The 17,291-nt window shown below is 40.8% G+C and overlaps 2 protein-coding genes across 10 annotated transcripts; one reads left to right on the top strand and one right to left on the bottom strand.

Annotated features, from left to right (window-relative positions):
• Positions 1–900: 900 nt before the first annotated feature.
• Positions 901–5,822, top strand: gps2 (G protein pathway suppressor 2). Of its 4 annotated transcripts, none has more exons than XM_037758830.1 (11): positions 901–1,079; positions 1,298–1,415; positions 2,453–2,562; positions 2,658–2,770; positions 2,898–2,977; positions 3,085–3,164; positions 3,302–3,473; positions 3,593–3,676; positions 4,302–4,378; positions 4,604–4,711; positions 5,130–5,822. In XM_037758830.1, exons 2-11 carry the CDS (start codon positions 1,322–1,324, stop codon positions 5,220–5,222), a joined length of 1,011 nt encoding a protein of 336 aa, XP_037614758.1. In that variant the 5' UTR covers positions 901–1,079; positions 1,298–1,321; the 3' UTR covers positions 5,223–5,822. The 4 variants fall into 4 exon arrangements, with proteins under 4 accessions (XP_037614758.1, XP_037614756.1, XP_037614760.1 ...); XM_037758828.1 differs by having other exon boundaries at positions 2,658–2,773; XM_037758832.1 differs by having other exon boundaries at positions 903–1,079; positions 4,616–4,711.
• A 301-nt stretch (positions 5,823–6,123) lies between these two features.
• Positions 6,124–17,277, bottom strand: LOC119481704 (eukaryotic translation initiation factor 5A-1). 6 transcript variants are annotated; one of them, XM_037758854.1, is made up of 6 exons: positions 17,143–17,246; positions 10,946–11,121; positions 10,520–10,624; positions 8,859–8,990; positions 7,513–7,585; positions 6,128–6,613 (listed from the first exon to the last, which is right to left on the bottom strand). In XM_037758854.1, exons 1-5 carry the CDS (start codon positions 17,147–17,149, stop codon positions 7,523–7,525), a joined length of 483 nt encoding a protein of 160 aa, XP_037614782.1. In that variant the 5' UTR covers positions 17,150–17,246; the 3' UTR covers positions 6,128–6,613; positions 7,513–7,522. The 6 variants fall into 6 exon arrangements, with proteins under 6 accessions (XP_037614784.1, XP_037614781.1, XP_037614786.1 ...); XM_037758856.1 differs by having other exon boundaries at positions 6,124–7,585; positions 17,192–17,277; XM_037758853.1 differs by having other exon boundaries at positions 6,124–7,585; positions 17,143–17,244.
• Between the last annotated feature and the right edge of the window lie 14 nt (positions 17,278–17,291).

The raw sequence follows: 17,291 nt of genomic DNA, 5'->3' as shown, positions 1-17,291 counted from the left end.
TCTAAATAATGAACATTTTACATATACAGAACACATTATGAACATACGAAGCAACATATTTGCCTGAGCATATAGTTTACAGCACTGTCAATAGATATCTATGTCATCATTCCAATCATCAGTGAGCAAATGGCCAAGGTATTTTATTTCCTTGCATGTCTTGAGAGGAATATCGCACAAATGAAACACAGGAAGAACTCATTTCTTATCTTCTCTACTTCTGACTATCATCACATTACTCTTTTTGGCATTCAATTTAACGTCGTAGTCTTTGCCGTATTGTGAGCACACCTTCAGTAATTGCTGCAGGCCAGCACTACATGGACTGAGAATTACCAGGTCATCAGCATAGATTAGGTGATTGATAACAGAGTTACTAACAAGACAGCCTGTGTTACACCCATTCAATTGTTTCGATAGGTCATCCATATACACATTGAACAAAATAGGAGACAAAATACCACCTTGGCGAACACCATTATTGACATGAAACATGGCAGATACAGCATTGCTCCATTTAACCTGCATTGTTTGATGTGAATACCAGAAAACTAGTATTCTAAGTATATACTTTGGAACAACTCTGGCAAGTAGTTTCAGGAATAATTTTTCGTGATTCACCCTGTCAAAGGCCTTAGATGCATCAATAAAGCACATAAATACAGTTGAGTTTTGGCTTCCATATTCAGCAACCATTTCCTTTAGAGCATAGATACACATATAAGTGCACTCATTATCTTGAGTAGTCCTATATTTACAATGACATTATCAAAATAAGATACTTTCATGTGTCTGAAGAGCTTCTTACAATTGAGATTAGAGTGGGGGGATCTGATATACAAAATACAGGGGGGGGACTACAATTCCCAAAATGCAATTCGGTGAGGAAAATAGTCGGAAGTCGTCGTCATGGGGACCGGAAGTGCAACATTATCACCCGGGCAGAAGATCTAGCTCACTGTTTATGTTTTGTTTTGTGAATTTATCTTCGTTAACTGCTCCAGATACAAGCAAGTCAACTCTAATTTAACACCGCAAGACGGTTAGGTTCTTACTCAACGACCCACACAGCAACAAAAGTAAGAGTTGTTGTGCTTTTATCACTGTTGACGTTAGCTAGAGCAGATAACGTTACCATACAATGCTAATGCTAGGCTAACTTAGCAGCTAGGCCTGTAACCGTTACATCTAAGGTGTTGCTACTGGTTACTGCACACGTGAGATATTGATCTTTTACATGCAACCCCGGGTATTTCATGTGTAACCTATCACACAACTGTTAAACTAAACACCACAGCTGGCCCCACCGCTGCCTGTCACCATGCCCGCCCTGCTGGAGAGACCCAAGCTGTCCAACGCGATGGCCAGAGCCCTCCACAAACACATCATGAGGGAGAGGGAGCGCAAGAGACAAGGTGGGCACTCACTGACTGACTGACTGGATGGATGTGTGTGTATCTGTCTGTGCAACTAGCCTAGCCAAGTGTGGCTGGACTGTCACTGAAGTGTACAAATCTGACAACATAATGTGATTGTGTGTACCTAAGTGCCCATTTCCCATTTAGTCTATTTTCCTTCTGCAAGAATGACTCTGAATTCTGCCTCCCAACATACCCCAGCATCTACTTACTATTCTCTTAAATATGCAGCTTTCTATGCTCACTCAGAAATACCATGATTATTATATATTCTGTGATATTGGCTGCTGCTCCCCAAGTGCTCCACAGACAGACTCAGGAAATCCTTTCTCCCCCGAGCCATCACACTGTACAACACCTCTCTAGGGAGGGGGGACAAAGAAGGACGGTCTGCAGGACAGATAATAATGCATACAGTGCATTTTCATAGACTAAGCTACTGGAGTTGCCCTGCTCTATACTCATTTTTAACAGTCTCTTCTGCACTATATTCACTTTTTTAATAGTCGTGTATCAAAGCTGTTACCCGGCACTATATTCACTTTTAACAGTTTTCTTCATCTCCTTGTATTTTTACATCTGGTATATTTGTTCGTACTTTGTATTTTGCACTACTGACTTTTTTACTGCCTTTTTACTAACATGTTTTGCACTATGGAACTGTGATGCTGGAAACTTGAATTTCCCTCAGGATCAATAAAGTTACCATCTATCTGTCTATCTGTCTATCTAGCTATACGGTTTTTTTTATGTCTATGTGCAATACTGAAAACCACTCCATAACCTAAACTACTCATTTTAGGATATTATGAAACCATAAAAGCAAGCCATTAATGCCATTTTATTTCTCAACTGACTTAGTTATAAAAATTGGAATTGGTGGACATAACATTAGAAACCCATTTCAATATAGTGCAATACTTTACTTGTATTGGATTGGATTATTTCTTATAATACTTACTCATTATTTTTTAAACTAATGGATTTGAATGTGTTTTCCACCACCACTGAATAACATGAATCCAATCTTTCAGAGGAGGAAGAGGTGGACAAAATGATGGAGCAGAAAATGAAAGAGGAGGAAGAGAGGAAGAGGACAAAAGAAATCGAGGAGAGGATGTCTTTGGAGGAAACCAAAGAACAGGTTGGAAAACATTTAAACTGCATTGTGGGGGACAAATTATATATGGCAAATTTGTTTTCTAATACTATGGTTCCCAATCCCCATCTAAACTTCAGGTGATGAAGATGGGAGAAAAACTTCAGGGACTCCAAGAAGAGAAACACCAGCTCTTCTTACAGCTCAAGAAAGTACTTCATGAGGAGGAAAAGAGGCGCAGAAAGGAGCAGAGGTAGTAAGGATGACGCAGCTTTTTTCAGTACTTTCAGTACATAACGGTATGACAGAATTCATTTTTATTAAACCAAGACGCGTTCTGAAGTATGTTTGGTACTCAGTTGCATGTTTGTCCTTTCTAGTGATATCACAACATTGACGTCGGCCAGCTACCAACCCAGCTTGCCGATGCACGCGGGGCAGCACCTCCTCAGCATTCAAGGTGAGGTAGTTCTCAAGTATTAATATGTCTAACTTCATCTGGGTTATCTGGAAAATTGTCTTTTTGACATTATTAGTCAACTGATTCTTCTTCTTTGCCTCTCTCAGGCAGTCCAGTCGGCCACAGTCGACCCGGTGCGCTACTTGCAGAACGTAGTAAACAGCTGTTCCCAGCTGCTGTGATTCCGGTGAGTAAAGGGCTGTTTCACTCAAAGAACTGATGTCTTTTCATAAATCTTGTCACCTTTTAATCCATGTCCTTGGTTTAGACTCCAGTATTGCTTATTACTCTGTTTAACCCTTTTTCTTCCTCCTCCTCTTTTAGGCACGTCACTATCAGACACCTGGGTTCAGCTCAGGCTCAGCAGAGCACGGACAGTTCAGCGGCGGCGGGGGGGTCCATGAGTCCTACGGGGTGGCTCAAGCCCAGCATCCCTCCACCTACGCCCCTGGACCATCAGTACCTGTCAGTTTCGCAAGCAGCTCTCAGATCAGAGGTAAAGGACGGGCGTCTGTTGAAGCGGCAGGATCTCACGTAGTCTTGTAGTATAAGGAAACGTGCACATTGGGCTGTAGCAATTGTCATAAGACAAAAGTTTCTTTCATTCTCCCACAGGTGCGTCTGCGTTTCAGGCCATGCAGTACCTCCCCCACCAGCAGCCCGGCTACCCCGTCCACAGCCACTTCACCTCCCAGCCCGGTCAGTTCCTCTGTTGTCATCGTCCCTGTGTTCCCGCTGCTGTTTCATTGCTATTTTATGACTTTTAAAGAGGACCTATTTTAAGGTGCATACTTGTATTTTGGGGTTTCTACTAGAACATGTTAACATGCTTTTAATGTTAAAAAACACTTTATTTTTCTCATACCGGCTGTCTTTTCACCCTCTGTCTGAAATACTCTGTTTGAGCTCCTGCCCCGCCCTTTCTCGAAAAGCCCAGTCTGATCTGATTGGTCAGCTGGTCTACTCTGTTGTGATTGCTCAACTAAACCAAACTCTCCAACTAGCTTTGTTTGAGGGCGTGCCAAACTAACCGCTCAGCAGGTATTATGCAAATACTTGCTTACATCAAGTTACGAAAGAAAAGGCGGGACTTCAAGCAAGGTGTTATGGGGAGAGTAACTCCCTTTGCAGACCTTTTACATGCACAAAACACTATATAACACACCAAAGGAAAGGGGGAAAAGCACAAAAGCATAATAGGTCCTCTTTAATAACATTCAGCCACAGCCTAAAGAAAATGCAGAGTGCTATGAAATAACCTGAAGGTGGGCTCTGATGTAAATGGTTGTTTGGTTATAAACCATAACCTCTATATCTCATGCAGGATACATTCCTGGAGCAGGAATCCCCCTCCAGAAGCAGCTGGAACACGCCAACCAACAGTCCGGCTTTACTGATGCAGTAAGAAATGAAATATCAACAGTTTACTCATATATATATAACAGCTTCATTCATTTCACAAATTGAGAATTTTGAGACACTCAATAAACAGTCTTGGATAATGTGTTCTAAAAAAGAGGGATTGTGTTTCAAAATGCTGAATTTCTACAAAATGATGTTTAATTTGTAATTATTATAAGCATAACTCCCTTATCTGATTACAATTTATGTCCTTCTGTCTCGTTGATGTTCTCACAGGGTGCTTTGAGGCCGATGCACCCGCCAGCCATGCATCCTTCTGCTCCGGGACTGCTGCCCACGCCGTCGATGGCAGTCCAGATTCCCACAGCAAAGGTGAATCCCCAAAACACACACAGCTCTTTTCACTTAACCCTTTCATTCATCTTCATCACTGCAGGCAGTATATCAAAACCCAAGCGGTCGAGGCCGCCCACCCAGAGCCGGGTTCTGCTCTGTCTCTAAATTATAGAGTACGGTTTAGACCTGCTCTATATGAAAAGCGTTTGGAGATATCTTCTGTCATAATTTGACGCTATATAAAAATAAATTGATTTGAATTGAATCACTATAGTTTATCCTCTGGCGCCACCCTGAGGCTGCTTAGAAATAATTTTCCATCTTCCAGTTTTGGATTAAATGCCTCCTCCAACCCTTACTTCCTCTTGATATCAACATTCCTATGCTGTCGTTAATGTGTTTCTGTTTATGATGTGCACACTCCATTTACTGTAATCCATGTTTCCACCACCAGGCCCCATTCCAGACCTCTCCCCAAGGCGCTCCTCGCCACGGCTTCCTCCCTCACAGCCAGAGCGGCCAGAGGTTCTACCACCACGGCAAGTAACTCACAGCCACCTTTTTTGCCTTCATCGTCTTCATCGTCAACCGAGACCTCTCAGCTTCGCTCGGGATTCTGGAGAACCTTTTGAGTAATGGATCGCCTTCTTCAAACGAAGTCAGTAGGCTGGATTGTGCCATGCGATTTGTGTTTTATTTCCTGTCCAGTATCTTGTTTTGACTTTGAGTGATCAGCAGTCCTCATTCTTATGTGCTTCTGTAAACATCCAACTTTGATTTTTACATAACTTCAAATGATTAATTTGTAAAAAAATAGATTATTTTACCTACCCCGTAAAGCAGCTCTGGAGGTGCTTATGTGCAGAATGCATGAACCAGAGCTTATTCTTTGTATACTAACATTCATAATTACAACATTAGTGGAGGGTTCAGCGTCTCTGCTGTGACTTTGCTCACTAAAAAGACGAAAAAAACAGACAATTAATAGTTCAGCTGGTTATGTGGATTAAATCAACATGTTTCCGCTGATGTCACATGCACACTGTTACAATGATGGGGGATTTCCAGTGTTTTGGATTGTCCTCTTCTCGAGTCTGCTGTTTTAAAGCTTTTCTGTTGATAAATAAAATGATAAGCCAACACCACGTCCAACAGTTTGTGTCATCTTTATTTCTTTTTGGCCATGGAGACATTCTGCACAGTTTGGATTTTCTGTTTGAACACAAAGTAAGGATACCAAACTGCCACAAGTTACCCGCCTCCTGAATCATCACTCAAAGGTTCAGGAGTACGCCAAATTATAACCCACTCAAGTTCTCCAGTGAAGGCCCGCTCTGACGAACCTCTGAAAAGGGATTTTCTTTTTAAACTTAAATTGCACTTGAAGCAGGATTTTTTGTTTCCTTTTGACACTTCAAACACCTCGAGACAAAAAGAAACTGAACCTCGGTGTGCCATGTTGGTAACCTTTGTTTAATAGACAAGTAAACAGCAGGAGGGGCTTGTTCAGATTGCCAAAAGGAACAGATGAAACCTAGTATTATACCCTGAACAAGCCTCAACAGAACAATGCAGATCCAGAGTTGAAGCCCTTCGTAAAACAGGGGAACATATAAAAACAACAGTCGAGACATTATGACCTTATTTCTTTTCCCTGATGGTAGGTAGCTACTGAATATTTGTAGACCTACTCAATCATTAGTCATCACCTCTGACCTTTTCATCTATTAACATCTGTTTGTCCAGATGTTTAAACATTAGACAATGTTTATTTAGCGTTAGACATTTCCAATTATTTTTTAATTGAACCCAAAAAAACAGAGCGAGGGAGAGAGAGTATGAAAAACAAAGACAAAAAAGAAGGGGAAAAAAAGGAAGGTAGCATTGACGAGGCTATATCCCCTCCTTTTCCCCGGGTCCAGTGCATCTCGTTTGCCCCTGAAACAGAATTACAAAAGGGGGGAAGAATGAGGAGAAAGAGGAAAGAAAAGTCAGAGAAGGAGGAAAAAAAATAAACACGGGAGACATATATTTTAATGAGACAGTGTTTTAACTAGCCTCCGCAGAGGAAACATTGCACAAACCGACAGTTTTAAACATATTTAACGTGGACGCTTTATTCTACAGCCCACAGTTTGAAAGGTGAGAAAGTGCAAGGAAAGAAAGTGCATGTTTGACCCAACAATTACAACAACGCTTATAGCTGTTTCTTACTAGGCTAGATCAGGCTGTAAAAATGAAGTGCGACCCACAGAATTAAACACAACATTCTTCAGAAATACAATATGAACCATAAGCTTTCATTTATATTTCGATAGTGCTACATAAAAAAAATTATACACATGCTCATAATAGTGGTGACATGAGACAAAAAAGTACATTAAGGGGTAGGCAAATCCACAGTGGCACCACTTCATACAGGCTTCAAATCGTGAACACACTCATCGAATTCGTTTGTATATTAGAAATCTTTCAGCTGATCACTAATATGTCCACTTTAAACAGATATATACACACAAAAATATGCAAAAACATGTCTATTTCCAGTATAGTGGATATGCATAATTGTACATTTCTTTTGGATCTTGTTGACTGGAGTTGCCTCTCCCTTGGTGGTCCAATGATGAACAATTAACCGTACACACACACACACACACACACACACACTCGCACTGGCATGGCACATGCTGGTGGCTTGTGGTGTAACACCCAAACACACACACATCGTTTTACATAACGCACACACACTCCTCTTGAGGCAGGCTGGGGTCGGGCGGTAGCTGGGGAGGGGATGAGCGGACAGCTGCATGTCGACACAGCTGTAGATCTGTATTTACCTGCAGTGGCTTATTTACCCAAGGCTTTGATGCCAATTGCAGCTTCTTCATCCATTGCATTTAGAACAGTGATCTGAAAGAGCAAAAAGATTAGGTTTTTAAGATGTTCTTCCTGCTTACTTCACTTGATCACTTCGGCGTTACTGTTGAAAGTTGAACAGAAGAAGAAGTTGATTTCAGATCACCTGCATCAATGTGGTTACAATTTCAAAATGAAGCGGAGAAAAAGTGCTGACTGAAGTCGAATTTGATCATATTGACTAGAGAAGCTTGAGCTGCTTTATGTCCTACTGTGATCACCATTAGTGCTGAAGCCATTAGTCAATTAACTGATGAGTCGATCTACAGAAAAATATTCTCAAATGTGAGGATTTGATGTTTTAAATTGAAATGCAGAATGAGGTAACCTGACGTGCCAACCTCAGAACTTTCCAAAAACATACTTGGCAGGTGACTGGATGAACCATCTGTCAATCAAACTCTTACCGAAGCCAGTCTGGAGAAGAGTGAAAACATCTTTTTCCATCGAGAAAAGACTTCAGTGCCGTTCTTAGCTCTTCTCTCAATGAAGAAATACTCTATGTGATCCTGCATTTTTCGCGAGAATCCAGATGCCATGCAAGGTTAAGAACGTGTAGGATTTTCCTACAAAAACAATATATAGACTGAAAATAATCCCTCTCAATCATCATGTATGACCCACTAGAAGTGTGTGGTGGTGTCTGTATCTTTGTTCTTATTTTGAGGTGTTTGGGACGTTTCTGGGCGTAAAAATGTAAGCGACAAGGTACCAGATTGTAAGCACAAATATACGTAGATAAACGCAAGTATAGATATATATATAGAGGCGAAAGGGCAAGCGGAAAAAGCTTGTTCACAAAACGACAGTGACTCTGGGGTTGGCCTAACCGCGGTCATGGGGCTTTGGACTGTTGGACAACGTTGCTTAAGCTCTGGAAACGTTTGGACATTTTTCACAATTTTTGACATTTTATAGACGACACAATTAATTTAACAAAGTAATCAATAAAAAAGTTGTGTTCCTAGTCACCATCACATATCAAACACATCAGTTATGCTAATGAGGTCATCAATAAAGCTAAATGATGAACTAGCACACTTGTTTTTCATGTGTGACACATGGCCAATAATAGTTTGTATCTGGATCTTGAAATCATTTTCCTTTACTACGACATCTCAGATCGTCCACTCTGTATCAGTTAACTGCAGAGTAAGCCTGATGCTCTCCACGCCGCCATGAAAGCGACGTGTCCCACCCCCTGGTTTCAGAAACAGACAAACACAGTAGAAAAGAGTGCGAGGCGAGGCGAGGCGACGGCACTGACCAGGATCTCCTCCCCGGCTTCGTGCTTGCTCTCTATCTCTTTGCCCAGGTCTCCCTCGGGAATCTTCAAGTCCTCTCTCACCTCCCCGCTGTCCTGGAGCAGGGACAGGTAGCCTTCTTGGATCCCGATCAGCTGGGAGAGGGGGAAAAAATAGGAAACAGCAGAAAAGAGTAAGCGGATGTGAGGATACACTTTCTAAACCTGCATTAACCCTCTAAAGCCTACATAGACAAAGAAACCTGGACATAGTTTTATATTTTATGAGCTTATTCTTTCAGTCAGTATTATGTTTTATACATCATATGATTCAGGGTAATCTACCCTTTCTTTATGGTGCAGTGTAAAGTCACCATCATGCATTACCTTTGTATGTTTTGTTAAATAACACCAGAGTCAATCCGGGAATGTTTGTTTTTTCAATGTGAAAAGTTACATTTAGGTGTTTTGGAGATCCGAGAGAAGTTTGGTGCAAATACACTTTTTCCAACAACACAAAGACTCACAAGCTGAGAATCTCACGGTTCAGACACAATTCAAAGCTTGTCTCCATCATAAACGCTTCCAAAGTTATTTCGTGTTTTGTAGAATCATGTCTAGCACAGCATCAATGCTATAGAGCTGTGAGACGGAACCAAAACAGTAAAACGAGGAGTTGAAAGATACTAAAGGAGTGAGGGTGACAGTTGTCTGTGGGTCTGTCACTACAAGCAACATCTTACACACAGAAGTAGTCATTTAATCCATTGTGTAAAAAAAATATTGATTATAGCAGCTTTAAAAACATATTTTACTACTCAAGTTCATTATGTGGATTTCCAGTTCAGCCAGTGATTTAATGCAGATCTGATCCGACCTCAAAACTAAAAGTCACCCATTTTTTTACCAGCCACGTTTTAATGCAAAAAAAATATTTTATTATAATGCCAATCAGCATCTTATTTCTTTATATTACATGAGTTTAGCAAAGATAATATAGGTCTTTTTCACAACAGACATTTTGATTCATCGCAGTAGGAAAGACACCAGAATAACATGACTCTGTTCTATTCAAGTGTCCCAGTAAAGTCATGCTATATAATGATAAATTAGACACCAAATAAAACCATATATGATGTTCCCCTTCATGTCCAGATCCAGTGTGTGCTTCAAACAGTCATTCAAAAAGATTTCCAGCATTTCCCCCCTGACATTTCTACCGGTTTCTTCTCTTTCTAAGAAATTCTTCGTTGACTAATAATCATGGAGCTTTTCCAAATAGTCATCCGACTGTTAATTGTCCCCAAGCAGCCGTGTGGCATCATCTCTGAAAATCTGGTGCTTATTAAAGACCAAAGCATATTTGTGAATATTACTGTGATATCTGAGCCGTGACTGTTCACTGAACTCATGCCTCTGAGTCAGACCATTACACAAATCACTCATCAGCTCACAATTTTCTACTGACTAAGAGGAGGCAGCCCTAGTATTCTGCCACAAAGGACATAACAAGTAAAGCATTTGTTATAATTTTATATATTTGTTGTTGGTGGTTTGTATATTCATCTGTCTTGAGCCTCCCGAGCGTGTTATTTGAAAGAAGTGTTAGTTTACCTGGCCAAATGTTCTCAGTACTAATAGACTCAGGTAATATGCTAGACAACAAGCTACTGTCTTCCTCTCACCTGGTAGTCCATTCTCTTGATGTTGGGGACGTCCATGTTGTGGGTGGAGGGACAGATATCTTCATACTTCTTACCGGAGAAGATGTCGATACCAACCATGTGGACCTGCGCGGGCACAAAACACACGGAAAAGGATCAGCTTTCTAGCTGAAGTTTATCCCAAGAAAAGATGAGTATCACATTTAAACATCATTTATAATACATCTGCTTTTCCAAATATTGACTATTTTTTTTTAAAGAAATGCAACCCAGCAGGGACACATTATAGTTCCCGGACAGAACTGAAAGTGTCCATTAATGTGCATTAATATTAATGACTGTGACCTTGGGTTTATTCCAGAGATAAATGGATGGATAGTATAAAAGAACTAAAGCCCTGGAAAAATGGACGTCAGCATCTCTTGTGTTCCAGCAGCACAAACTGACCTTAGCGTGGCCGTGCTTGCCGGTCTTTGAGGTGGACATCTCGACGATCTTGCAGGGTCGTCCTTTCAGCACAACAAAGCCGTTTTTGCGCAGGGCAGAGCACTGCTGTGGGTAGGTGGCGGACGCCCCGGCATCACCCGTCTGGAAGTCCAGCTCTGCATCTGCCATGCCTGCTGCTGTGGAGGCCGACACACACAGGACGCAGACGTTGATATACATTCGTGATTGATTCAGGAAAATAGACAGCAGGCACAGTTACCGTTAGAGAGCTATAGGTGGTGTATTGATTTCATATTGTGACATAAGACAAGATGTTGTCTGAGATGACTATTCAGTGATGCAATTTACTAAACTTTTTAGATTGTTCTGAGTGAAATGAGTTCTTCAGGCCTTTGTTGATACTATTGTGGAAACCAAAAACAAGACTTTTCCCAATCCTTATTTGAGAAATACATGGCTGTCTCGAATACCATTTCATGGCTTCAAAGCTTCGGTGAGAAATATTCGAAGGTAGTCTAAGCTTCGGGACAGTGCAGCTGCCGCACTACTGTACACACAAACGCACCTCTACACACAACAAACAGCGATATCCGTCTGAGAATAACTAATAATAATTCATGTTGAATATGAATAATGTTGTGGGATTATTCCTTGTTTTCAAGCATTTTTTTTTTATTTTAGTTTAGATAATTACAGCCTACAGCTCAAAAAAGATACTTACTGGTTTGCTGACCATGATGTTACTGTGCTTGATTGGCCAGCCAACTCGCCTGACCTGAACCCCAGAGAGAAGCTACGGGATATTGTCAAGAGGAAGATGAGAAACACCCAACCCAACAATACAGATGAGCTGAAGACCGCTATCAAAGACACCTGGGCTTCAATAACGTCTCAGCAGTGCCACAGGCTGATCGCCTCCATGCCACACCGCATTGATGCAGTAATTTGTGCATTTATTCACTCAATACCAAGTATTGAGTGAATAAATGCACATACTTTTCAGAAGTTGGACATTTCTGTATTGTAAATCCTTTTTTTGATTGGTGTTGAATGAAATATTCTAATATTTTGAGATACCCTTTTCTTTCTTTTTTTGAGCTGTAGGCTGTAATTATTGAAATTAAAATGAAAAAATGCTTGAAACATTGTAGTTTATGTGTAATGAGTCTAGAATATATAAAATGTTCACTTTCTTAAATAACTGACGAAGAATATTGAACATTTACGCATTATTCTAATTTTTTGAGCTGCACCTGTATACTTGGATTTCTATATAGAGTAAGTAGTAATAGGCCTATAGATACAAGTTAGTCCATGAAGTAAGACAAGCAGACAGTGAGGTGCTGCCTGCCTGGTGGTGAAAATCTGTCACTTCTCAGCACAACAACATGGAAATGTGAGAGGTGACTTGTGGATGATGCCAATTAAAAACGTGGGGGTGCATCGGAAGTGCAGTTCAATGCTGAGCACCGGGCAGAGCTAAATAAAGCAACAGAAACATGCCACCTGTCAAACCAAGCCTTAAATCCTAATGTAAAATAGTAAATAGTAGTAGGCCTATAGATACAATAAAGTTGAGTCTGACCTGAAAGTAAATAGTTATATCAGCCTCAGTAAACACCAGTCAATAGAAGACAATCAAATCAAATATTACAGAATGTTTGACAATATTTACCATGTGGTAGTTCAATCAATAGTAATCTAAATACTGTACCACAGTGTATCTAAAACTGTCAAGTACCTTATCCATTAATTAGGGTTTTACTGTTTTAAATAATAATTTTGCCAATTTTATACTGTAGTTTTTGGCAAATTCTTCTAGGGTTGTTTGTGTTTACGCAACATTTAATGTTTGAGAACTCCTTTTCGTTTTATTAAAAAAAGGTTTCGTAGAAAAACATGTTTATATTTTTCAAAATAAAGTATGGTATGTCTTGTTTTGGTATCCACAATAGTATCAACAAATTTCATCCGAACAGTAACTGACAGTAACTGACACAAAAAGTTTGTAAACTAACTCACAATATGTTCAAACAAATGAACACATTCCTGACAAATATCACTCAGAAGTTATGTTATTAATTAACTTCAGAGTGGCTGTTGACCCGGGGAAAACTTTCAACCACTAATCCGCGCTAATGAGCCACAAATCAACCAGGCGTCAACACCTGACTCATTTAACTCGCCTCTCATGTTGTAAAACTGAACATAAAAACCTTAAATACGGGAGCGAAATGTGTCGGTAAGTCACTTCGGTAAGTGCAGCGGTGTGATATCTGCAGTGTTGATGTGTCTGTGGCGATGTCGCAGTGCGCTGAGGTGCGTTGCGGTGCGTCGCGCTGCGGTGCGGTGCGGTGCGGTGCGGAACGGTGCTGTGTGGAGCGGTGCTGTGTGGAGCATTGCGGTGCGGTGCGGTGCAGTGCGGTGCGGTATGGAGCGTTGCTTTGCGTTGCCTAAGCACTGCGGTGCGATGCGTTGGGTTGCGGTGCAATGCGTTGGGTTGGGTTGGGTTGGGTTGCGGTGCGTTGGGTTGTGGTGCGATGCGGTGCGTTGGGTTGGATTGGGTTGGATTGCGGTGCGGTGCGGTGCGGTGCGATGCGGTGCGTTGGGTTGGGTTGCGGTGCGGTGCGGTGCACAAATAACAGACAAGATGAGTGACAGTTGGAAACGAAGCAGCATGCAAAATTACAGTATTCTGGAAATTATAAACTTTAGAATAATTATAGGCTATTGAATCATTTAAGTGATATATGTGCACACATACTAATCATGGGTCAAAACAGCGCTAAATGTGGCTGAATTATAAAAGGCAGAAGTGGTAAAAACGAAGAGCCGTTAGGGAGCTGAAAGAGCCGGCTCTTCTCTTCTTGGTGAGCTGAGTCAAATGATCCGGTTCACTAAAGAGAGTCGGACTCTCTCATCACCAGTGGAGAGTAAAGAGGCTGACTGAGGCCTAGCAGTGCAGACAGGACGGTAAACAGTTTGGTGTCTCCGCATCCATGCTGCACTGGCTGCACTCAGGCCGAGGCCCCTCTGATAAACACACTCAGGCTAAATGACAACCTTAAAGACACTTATATGAATGTAGACCTCTCTCTAGTATTTAAACGCGCTGACTGACAGTTACCGTGGAAACGTGTTGAACTGTGGCCCGCTGGTGTACTATAATGACTAAGCTAATACTCTATTAATGTCTAGTAGCTGGTTTAATCATGGTGTATGTGGAGCTGTTGACATGTGTGTGAAAGCTGTAGAAGGTCAGCCAAGTCTTGCAAAGTTAAAAGCATTAAAAAGCTGCTCTCTCTCTAAACAGCCCGTTGCTGTTGTTGTTGCTTGATGGGGGCGTTTAAAGGGGACATGTGTGCGCCTCAGTCAGACATGTGCAGGAGCATCTCTCGTCTGCTCAGGCGCAAACACGCCCCGTCTATTGGATGTTATGATAAGGAACTTACCCTAGTGATAATGCCTCTCCTCTCTTCTGTTATTTATCAGCTTTTATCCCCTTTAATTCCTCCTCTTTGCTTCCCGTCTCCTCCTCGGTGCGACGTCGCTCCCTTTTGCCTTCAGCTATCTCCTTTATTCCTCTTTCATTCCGCTTGTCCTCTCTTTATACCCTCCCTGCTTTAACCCGGGTTAATGCAGGCTATACCTCGTAGAGAGGTACACTACCGTTAAGGTCAGCCCTGGACCCGCTATGTCTGGTCTGTCTGCAGGCTTCACTACCACCTCCTCTAGTCTCTCTCATCCAGCAGCTCCTCTCCACCGTCACCACAGCAACACGATACAACGCACCACTTCCTGTCTGAGCTGTCACAATAAAAGCACCTCATTAGTAAAGGTGCTGTTACAATGTTATTGTAGAGTCATGATAGCCTTCCCCGAAAAAAAAATACAAAAAATGAAAATAAATATATATATAATCATTATTATGATAACATTATAAGGATATTATTATTATTATTATTATTATTATTATGAATTATTATTATTATTACAACAAACAATATAATAATAATTATTGTAATAATACCTTTTATTTAGGTTGTATTTTAGGTTGGTACAGGGGAGACACCGGCACCCGGTCGGAGACGATAAGGTTTCTCGCTGCGGAGCTCCGTCACTTCACAAGACACGGGAAACCTCTGTTGGTCTGGAGGAGCTGCAGCAGTTATTTCTGCACAAACGTCCACTGTACATTCACTAGAGCTACTAACTCTCCTGCAGTGTGTAGTGTGCGCGCATGAACGTGGGATTGAGCAAAATAGCGAGAACGAGCGCAGCGTGTGAGTGAAGGCAAGCAGTCAGGCAGAGGAGCAGAGGAGCACAGTACAGCAGAGACTACGGCCCTGGAGACCAAAGCTACGGTCTCCCCCGCGTCCTCCGACCGCGGCCAACACTGTTTAAAAGACGGGCTACACTAGATATAACTTTGAGGTTTCGGCGCTTCCGTGTAGTTTGTGTTGGAGTCTGAGTCTGAACAGCGTAGCCACACGCGAGCGCGCATGGGACACTGACCCGGATTGATTTATACGTGTAAGAAGTTACAAACGGTCCCTTTAAAGCTAGAATGTAGATACTGGTATCATATGAAACTAGAAAATAGGGAATCCATTGGTACCAACCATGTCATTCTAGCTTGTCACAGAGGAGGTTAAATAACGCTACAAACTTGAACAAAATTTTGGCGGGGAAAAACTGGCATGGCCATTTTCAAAGTGTTCCTTTGACCTCTGACCTCAAGATATGTGAATGTTAATGGGCTCTATGGGTACTCACGAGTCATACCTTTACAGACATGCCCACTTTCTGGACAATATTTGTCATTGTTTTGTGTGGTTAATTGATTTCCAATAATAAATATATACATACATTTGCATGAAGCAAACATATTTGCCCACACCCGTGTTGATAAGAGTATTAAAGAATGACAAATCTCCCTTTAAGGTACATTTTGAACAGATATGGAAAATGTACGATTAATTTGCGATTAATCATGATTAATCATTGACAATCATGATATTAATCACGATTAGATATTTTCATCAATATCAGTATCAGTTTAATTGTTTATTGTATTTCCCAGGCCGATTCCAATATTGATATCTGACAGTTAAAAACAGTTGTATTAGGCTTACAATAAACAAATAACATAATCACTAAAAGTCTTAATAAGAATATTTTATTATTTTTAAAAATGTGACCAAAATATGTACTGTACAGTTAAAATAAAGTACTCTCTTGTGGACAAATGATGTAACAGGGGACACTATAAAATGTCCTACCTTTACATGTCTTTGGTATTTCTGTACAGCAGTTACTTATTGATGGACATACGCTGATAACAACAGAGCTGTAATGACCAAACATTTTATGATGATATCGATTAGTTATGCTGTAATACAGATGAGTGTGATGTTACGTAACGTAATGAAGACTTTGAAGAGGATGACTGGAAGCTTCCACCATCAGGCGCACATCAAATTTGCATTATTTGCATCATTTTGTCCGAAAGCTGCTTGTGATTGTGCCTTACTTCTCTTTTTGATATGTTTATACTCTATTTGGTTGTATATGTTTTATTTCTTAAGATGTGCTCAGTTTAAAAACAAAAGCATTATTGCATTGGTGTTTGCATTCTCACACAAAAGTTTGATTTATCATGATGCTATAATAACTTAAATGTGGAAAAAATACTTGAATATGTATATTTCTTCTGTCCCATAACTGACAATGTAATGACATACTCTTACACTGAAAGTACAGGTGAAATGTTTCCTGTCTTCTCTTGGCTAACTTTAAGGAGCTTGTTGCTGCTCTCATCCACATGAATGCCCCATGAAACAAACCTCAGCAATTTGGCATGTTCTGCGCATGCGCAGCTTTTCATTCTAGTGCAGCATGAACCGCTCAGCTTCTTCTGGACTTATTTACTTCTTAGTGTAAATGTGCATTTTTACAAGTTTGAAAAAAATACAAGTTATTTATATTAGATTGTTTCCTAAAATTAAAAGTGGCACACTGAGTTTTGCCATATTCCATATGTCTGTATACATACTGTCTTTACCTGCATATTAAAGTAAAATGTTTCTCATACAGATACAGTGTACTTTAAATACAAAGCATAGATCATGGTGTGTACAGGACATTCCATTCAGTCAATAAAAGTTTGGATCCAAGTATTTCTTCTTTTGATTTACCCTGCATCTTTGAAAACGTTCTTAATCCACAGTGTCAGTGTGCTCCTACCTGAACACTTCTAATTAGGGTCTTTTTTTCTGTCCAGAGACGCATGGCTTCTGTGCACTGCAGCGAATGGTTTCATTGAATTTGGCAGTAAGAGCTGCTG

Source organism: Sebastes umbrosus, chromosome 22 (assembly GCF_015220745.1).
Source record: "Sebastes umbrosus isolate fSebUmb1 chromosome 22, fSebUmb1.pri, whole genome shotgun sequence".
In the NCBI taxonomy this organism is placed as follows: Eukaryota; Metazoa; Chordata; class Actinopteri; order Perciformes; family Sebastidae; genus Sebastes; species Sebastes umbrosus.
Note: the sequence above shows the minus strand (reverse complement) of the source record. Positions and strands in the feature narration are given on the sequence as shown.